At 36.6% G+C, this 8293-nt stretch overlaps 2 protein-coding genes across 3 annotated transcripts; one reads left to right on the plus strand and one right to left on the minus strand.

Moving 5' to 3' along the window:
• Window positions 1–10: 10 nt before the first annotated feature.
• Window positions 11–975, plus strand: LOC132164523 (small polypeptide DEVIL 13-like). Its single transcript, XM_059575046.1, has one exon. It carries the CDS (start codon window positions 365–367, stop codon window positions 686–688), a length of 324 nt encoding a protein of 107 aa, XP_059431029.1. The 5' UTR covers window positions 11–364; the 3' UTR covers window positions 689–975.
• A 2370-nt stretch (window positions 976–3345) lies between these two features.
• LOC132163568 (laccase-2-like) lies at window positions 3346–7918 on the minus strand. Of its 2 annotated transcripts, XM_059573895.1 has the most exons (8): window positions 7801–7918; window positions 7360–7445; window positions 6070–6228; window positions 5807–5958; window positions 5281–5525; window positions 5058–5186; window positions 4007–4963; window positions 3346–3556 (listed from the first exon to the last, which is right to left on the minus strand). In XM_059573895.1, the coding sequence occupies exons 3-8, from the start codon at window positions 6202–6204 to the stop codon at window positions 3426–3428; spliced, it is 1749 nt and encodes a 582-aa protein (XP_059429878.1). In that variant the 5' UTR covers window positions 6205–6228; window positions 7360–7445; window positions 7801–7918; the 3' UTR covers window positions 3346–3425. The 2 variants fall into 2 exon arrangements, with proteins under 2 accessions (XP_059429878.1, XP_059429879.1); XM_059573896.1 differs by lacking the exon at window positions 7360–7445.
• Between the last annotated feature and the right edge of the window lie 375 nt (window positions 7919–8293).

Raw genomic sequence — 8293 nt, forward strand, 5'->3', positions numbered from 1 at the left:
TCCAGTGATGACTGCATGCCCCCCACACCCTTCGAAATATGTGTGATCTTAAAAGTTTATAATGGAGCACCGTACAAGAGCCATGGATCTCCCCAACGGGGAAATTCCACGAGAGGAAATTATGTTAATGTAAGGAGCAGAAATTGAGAGCTCACAGAACCAGCCAATGGGATGGTGCCACGATGGCAAAAAAAGTGTGACACTGTAACCTTAGACGACCACATGGGAACTGCTATAAGTAGCATATATGAATGAGTGACTGAATGCCCCTGCACAGAAGAGATTTGAGGAGAGAAAACTGGAAAGATTGTCACCGTTCACCAGCTAGCCACAGATATTGAGATCAGGCAGGCGGCAATATTAGATGGATGAGATATGGAAGCTACCAAAGAAGGAAGATTCAACGTCTTCTTCCAAGTCTCTATTTGCAAGGAGTTCTTCAATAAAAAGCTCTTCTTCTAAATCTGCTTTCTCCCGGAGTTATTCAACGAGGAGCTCTTCTTCAAAGTCGCCTCTCCTGAGGAGCTTTTCCCAGAAAGCATCCTCTCCCAAGTGCCCTCTTGAGAAGAGCTCTTCTTCCATCAGCAGAAAGTGTAGTAGCCTGGCAAAGGAGCAGAAGGCCAGGTTTTACATCATGAGGCGCTGCGTCGCCATGCTTGTCTGTTGGCACAAGCATGGTGATTCTTGATACTTTTTTACCTTCTTTGTGCGGGATGGGTCATAAATTTTCTTGCCATCCGATCAAGAAGAGATTGGTGTCATATTTTTCATTTACTTTAGATTCAATCCCTTTGTAATTACAATTGAGTTGATGAACTACAAAGTTTTACACATTGAAAGGAGAGAGAGAGAGAGAACATCAAACAGATTTTCACTTACAATATTTCCTCTGATGTGTTTGTTTTTTGGTATTTTAAATCAAATCTCAACACTATATATTTGTTTCCCCCACTTGGAGTGGTGTTAGGTACTAAATTTCATGGCCTTTTTCATCATTTTGTTTCCTTTTTTTTTTTTTTCTTCTTCTTTTTGTTTTGATGAGAGAGAGATTCGCTTGGGCTGTTGAAACTGCCAATATAATATAAGACATTGTTAGTATTTGGATCTGCATTGGAAATGCAAGCCACCTTTCCACCTTTGAGAAAAAGGGAAGTGGAGTGTGGGTTCTCTTAAAAGTGACACCTAACCAAATTAACTTATTCCTCGAAGGGTTTTGTACACAGTGTTAGGGCTCGTTTGAGTGTGCATTTGAGAAGTCCAAAAATATATTTAACACTTAAAAAGTCAGTTTGAAAAAAAAAAAAGGTATCTGTTTGATAAAAAAATTTGAAAGCACTTTTAATGATTTAAAAATGGCCAAAACGCACTTTTGAAAAAAGTTTAAAAATAAAGCTTTTACCAAAAATGTTTTCGACTTTAAATTTCAATTTCTCAAACACAATTCCAAGCATACTCTTAGTAATATTAGAAAATAGTTAAATTACAATTAATATTCTTTAAAATTAGTCATAAACTACAAATGGTCTGTTTAAGAGTGCGTTTAAGGGGTCTAAATGTGTATTTAACCCTCAAAAAGTCCGCTTGAAGAAAAAAGAACTCGTTTGGTAAAAAAATATAAAGAGTTTTTAAGGGTTCAAAAAGCCAAAATACACTTTTGACAAAAAAATATTTTTTGACTTAAAATGTCTATTTCTCAAACACAATTTCAATCCCAAACATGCCATAAATAGGTGATAATTCATATTGGCAGAGTGGAAAATGGAGCACGACAGCTAGGCTCACCTTGGGTCCATGTGTAATGCTTGGGTTTCACATAATGAAAAGACTATCCCACAACCCACTGGTGGCCACATAACTTGTGGCAAACGACGTGGATTCAATGCATCATGAAGATAAAAATCCGACATCAATCTCTACTCGTGCTCGTCCATCCACAACATGTCTTGTCATCCCATAATATTTCAGCTCCAATTTCTTATCAATCCATACAGAGAAGCATATATATGATTGTTGATATTCATTAGAAAGTATCTATGGCCCTCAATTTTTGACACATTCCGCTAATTCAACACAACATTTCTGATTCATTTAATTAAATGGTTTTGATTAGAGTTGATCTATTTAGGATTGATAGTTTTTGATACGATGTGCGAATTAAATATAAAATTATTGTGTTAGGGTTAAGGAGTGACCTTTCATTAAATGAGTAGTATTAGAGTTTACCTATAGAGTACTATACTGTTATATATATACCTACGTCTCGACATAATTTATCCAAACTCAATACGAAATATTTAAGGCTAACAATTTTTTACATGTCTCTTGAACTCGACAAGAACCCAACACAAAATTTGGTTTCATAATGTTTCAATAAGTAATTCCTAATAGCTATATATGTCCCAATTTGATATGTTCCTCCATAGAATGGGAGAGGGGACCACCAAAAGGATGATCCATCAACATCCCTGGATGGACTTGTGTCAGAACCGAGACCATATAACAGAGGAAGCATGGTTCCCCTCGTGTCATCCAAATTAGACCATTTCGTCTTTTTTTTTTTCCTCATTCTTGTGTGACAGGATGAGAAGAAATATCTAGAAATATCCTTCCTCTCTGCAAGTTTGTTTTGGCTTGAATGTTGATTTATCAATACAAGAGCAGAGGAGCCGTGGGATGTTTTTGAATTATGTGACAGAAGGATGATTTGGAGGTGAACTAATTAAAACCTTTTTGTTGAAATTAGACCTATAGTTTAATTTTTAATGGGGCATTTGAAATCCTATGTACAGATTTTAATGTGGCGAAGTTTGATGTGAACTAAAATCTATCATTTGGTGGGTTACATGCTGTTGATCAATTACATCAAGCTTAGCTTAAATTGATAAAATAAAAACATTTAATCAGCTTGGTCAGCTTGGTTAGAGAGAGAGAATATTACTATTATTTAGTTAGGCACCAACATAAGCATTGAAATCCTGGATAGTACAAAACCTATGAGAGAGAGACAGAGAGAGGGAACGAAGAGTGTTCGGCTGTGAATGGGCATGTTACTGTATTATTTGGTTAGGCACCAAGCATAAACATTTGAAATCTTAAAGGATAGTACAAAGCCTCAGAGAGAGAGAGAGAGAGAGGGTTCATGAATGAATATTACTATTATTTAGTTGAGCACCAACATAAACATTTGAAATCCTGGATGGTACAAAACCTCCTCCCCACCTTTGTTTCTTTTTTTTTCTTTTGTGGTTATTTTTCAGTGGAGGACTCTAGAAAAATCTCAATAGAAAGACAAACAAGCACACATTTGGCTCAATTCCAATGTGGGCTTTTGGCTCTTTAGGGGTACTACAATATTGCAAAACATAACCAAAATAAATTAGAAGAAGATAAAAGGGTTATGTTGCATAGTTGCATTCAATCAAAGATCAACACTTTGGAAGATCTGCCGGTGGAGGAGGCAGCTTCTGATTGGGGAGCTTCCCATCTTGCACAATCCAGGCCATTCTTAAACCCCAGCTCAGATGGACATCGAAGTGGCAATGCATCAACCAAACCCCTGCTCAATCATCATCATAACAATTTCATCAAACACCTTCTACATCAGGCAGAATGCATGCATTTCTATATAACTATTACCTTTTGCATCCTCACCAAATGGTTGGTTAGTGCATTATACCAACTTGAAATTAGGTAAATTAAACTCAGTGTAATAATAATGAAAAGACATTAATAAAATACATTAATATGTTAAAGTAATCATTAAATGATTAAATTTATCGATTCCTATCAGCTTAAGTTTTTGGGATAACTGGTAATTTAACATAATATCAGTTAAATCACCCTCCATTTAAATTAAATATTACACGTATTGAGCTACATCTATTAAAAGAAAGTTTGAATCCACATGTGAAGGGAAGTGTTAAAATAATGATTAATTGATTAAATTTATTTCTTCCTATCAGCTTAAGTTTTTGGAATAACTAGTAATTTAACATAATATATTCACCTGGGTTGTCTGCAAGGAACCGAATGGCAACCCAACCACCGGAAGGCACACCAACAGTATTTCTTTCAGCAGGGTCAACAACGTTAAAGTTGGCAGGATCCTTGTTGGGATTAAAGTTTCCGAAACCTTGGCCGACAACATAAAAGTTGAAGCCATGAAGATGGAGCGGATGGCTCTCAGCACCCAAAATGCTTGTGTCCTGCAACACTACTTCAACGCTAGTATTATATGGTAGAACTATTGCTTTGGTTCCATTGCTCACAACTGTATTGTTGGGTGGAGTGCCGGTGTAGTTGAATGGTTGTAGGGGAACACTTGGAAAATCAGTGGTGTAAATCCCATTAGATTTCCCGAAGAAATGTGCTTGGAGGAGTGCTGTTGTGGGGAGGATAAAGGAGATATTGTTAATTGAAGCTGCAAATTTTGAGCTGTTGTTAGGCCCTTGGCAGGTTTGGTTTTTGGGGCACGGGTTGCTTCCTAGGCCTACAGTGAAAAAAAACCGCTTTTGGACCGTTTGGGGCACGTTGGCAGGGAATTTAGCGGTGGCCAAACTTTTAAATTTTCTTGTAAAATTCATGACGAAGGAAGTGGCATTGAGGGCGGGGAGAGCTGGTTTGAAATGTGGACGCTTGTTGAAAGCCGACGTGGAATTGTCGTACTCAAGAATGCCGGCAACCGTGGAATTGTCAAAGGTTCCTAAGCCGGTGAAATATGGTCGAGCTAACATGAAGAATGTGGCGTTGGGGTCGTGGGGTTTTGTCTTCAGAAGAACGTTGGTGGTCTGTCCTGGTGTGATGACCAATACATTGGTCGTGAAAGGCTTCACGTAAATTGCATCTGCTTCAACAATGGTTAGGCTGTGGTTTGCTATGCTGAAAAAGAGCTCGTCATTGAGTGCAGCGTTAATCAAACGGAGGAGATATGTCTTCCCCGGCTTTACCTTCAGCCGGAACGTATCTACAAACCATAAAATTGTTGGCTAATTTTCAGTGTTACATCATCTCATTTGTATGACAGGCGTATAGTATTATCTCAATCATAAAGTAGGTACCTTTTTTAGAACAATTGTACAATGGTCCAGGAAGTCCATTAATTGTGTAGGCATCAGAGACATTTGGGCCGGCTCCGGTCTGAAGAGCTTGCTTAATTACTGCCTCTGGATCAACATTCCACCACTCTCCTATAATTATAGCCATATAGTTTGATCATGTTCAATTTGCATATCATAGAAGATAAATTCTACGTCTAAAAAATTGTGTTTTTTTTTTAGTTACCAAATATGATGGGGACTTCCTTGTAGGGTTTGAGAAATGGGTATGATGCATTTTGCTTAGGGAGGATGATGAGGGGTCCGTAGACAGTAGCTCTTAGCCATGAGATGTGGGCATGCCAGAAAAGAGTTCCTCTTTGGCCAACAATGGTGAAGTTGTACACAAAACTCTGCCCAGTTTGAATAGGGCATTGGGTTATATATGATGGCCCATCAAACCATCCGCTCTGTAGCTGTCTGATTCCATGCCTATATTTTTGTCATCCACCATTCAACACAAGTATTAGGAGTTTGTGAAATTATTTCAACACATTAAATATCAAGGAAACTTAAACATATATATACCACACACATAATATGAAAACGTTTGGCAATAAAGTTATTTATAAACTGATATGACGGTCCATAATTAATGAAATAATTAAACGAAAAAATTGACTTCAAATTATAAATTATTTCCCTAATTATGAATTTTCCCATGACAATTTTTTTTTTTCAGTCTACCTAGAAAGCTGTACATGGTATCGTACCAGTGGATGGAAATGTTGTTTGGAACATGATTGACCACCTTAACAACCAGTCTGTCTCCCTCTCTAGCAATAATTCGAGGGCCAGGGAATTTCCCATTGACTGTCACCAGGCTCTTTGTGTGGCACAATCGGGTGACATTTTGTAACCTTATCTGAAAACAAAAAACAATAACCAAGTAATCAATACTTAATAAAATCATGTTTTATATAAACATGTAAACAAAAAAACAAAAACAAAAAAGCTGAAAGAGGTGGAAAAGTACATCAAACTTGTAGTGCCTTGTAACGCCTGCATGCTTTGCTTTAGCAACGGCAACGTCAGGAAAGAGGCAGAGAAAGGCAATGGCAAAGAGAAAAGCCACAACAACTGCCGGTGATGAAGGAAGAGAAGCACCCATTTTTGAGTTTCAAATGCTTTACTTCTATAATTGGTGGAAAGACAATAAGAGAGAAAGGATGAGCTGATCGATCCGCAGTGTGATTCATGAAAGCATGTGAAGGCTGGTTTATATAGATGATGATCATCATATATGACAGTCGTTACGTGCATTTTGGTTGATTAGGTAATCAAAGTTTTAAGTTTTTGAAAAAACAAGAGAATTGTACCAACTGTTGTTGGCCCCGTCTGGTCATCTTCACTGTGGATCCTCACCTGGAGTGTCATTAAAGTTAATTTATTTTTTTCCTTTTTTTCTTTTTAATCATTTTTACCCCCCGCCCCTAGTTAATTACCTCATAGCTAGGACATTAATGCATTAGGTGCTAGCGGTTTGATTATTCTATTAACATTTCTTTGGAAAATATTCATTGTTTATTTCTTAAAGAAAAAGAAAAAAAAAAAAAAAAAAAAAGGGAAAAGAGAATATCTAGAAGACAAAGAGAACTCTAAAATTAATGCTAGCCTTTTTGTAGTTAAATGGTATGAGCTTTTGGGATTGGAAGAAAAAGAAAAAAATATTCTAGAAAAAAAATTTGCCAAAATATTTATCAATGGAGTATTAGTTAATTAAAAGGACTTAATGAATCAATATAGCTAGCCATTTTCAAAGTTATAGTCCATGATATCTCTGTCTCTATATATGTACTTCGTCAACACATTTCTAATCTGAAAGGGAAAGAGCCCATCCAAAACCCCAACGGTTATATTGGTGACCCGGTACAAATTAATCAAAGGATTACCGTCTTCCCAAGTCACCCACACTCCTTTTGAAGTGATTTCAAGGCTCATGTTCTTTATCTCATTTTCATGGAATTGAAGACTCAAATGGGGTATGCCTGGTTGGTGACCATGGCTCCTATTGGAACAGTGGCTTAAATTTAGGAAATTGTTTGAAAGAGAAGGACATTTGACCCGATCGACTTTCTCTTTAGCAAGAAAACCAATAATGATGGGGGGTTTAGGTTGTTGTTAGTTTCTTAACAAAAATAACCAAACGAATCGCTGAGGCTAGCTTGATGATGAAGTTGAATCAACCGGGCAGCAATATTTCCTTTTTTTAATCAAAACGGGCTTCTGAAGGATTTTACTTCATGGCCAAACAAATTTACTTAACTGAGTATCAACCTCTACCCACATATGTAGTTGTACCAACTACTCTCCTTTTGGGTTACTCCTATCTCTACGATCTACCCCTCTTACCTGCAATACAAATACAATACATCAACTACTACGAATATATATATTATTATATAAGCAATTCATGTGCGTCTCGAACGGGTTACATTTGTTAAAATTTTTGTTTTTTGTCGGCTTAAGCTTTTAAGACATTTAATGATGGTTTAACAAACCCAAAATATAAATTCGTACCATTTTCACTTTATGTCGCATAAGAACATTTTTTCAAACGAAAACCAAAAACAACGACCATATATCTGAAATACATTAATAAACATACCCTATATAGTTCTTGATGAAGCTGAAATCATCACATAAAAGTTAAAACATTGTGTATTTATTATTGGGAAATAACCCATGAAATTAATTAAGCACATACCTGTTAAATATATAGTAGTATGATTGTTGAAGCTCGAAAGCAGGAATTTGTAATCTCAAGGCAGATAGTAAGGAAGAGTAATAGGTGAATTGTGTCCACACAAAGCTAGCTAGTTTTAAGTTTTATGACACATTTCCTTTTTATGAGAATTAGGAGCTCTATATATATAGCATACCACAAGAGGTCTTTAGCCATGCATGACAACCTCTTTTTCAGGAAACTGAAACCTTATCCTTATCTTACTGCTGTCTGTTTTTTCTTTTTCTTCCGAGCTTATCCTTAAGATAATGAAAAACCAAATCAACTTATCAGGTATCTTGTAACAAAATCGAACGTCTACTGTCTACATATGCATGCATTTATAGTCCATGAGTAAAAACGGAAAGGAACATTTAATGCTTTCCCCTCTGGCGCCTTTAATACCCGAATCTTGTTGATCCTTTTTTGTTTTCTCACCGAAAAAGATTCTCTCTATTTCTTTTAGATGGCCACT

This window comes from Corylus avellana, chromosome ca10 (genome assembly GCF_901000735.1).
Source record: "Corylus avellana chromosome ca10, CavTom2PMs-1.0".
NCBI lineage: Eukaryota > Viridiplantae > Streptophyta > Magnoliopsida > Fagales > Betulaceae > Corylus > Corylus avellana.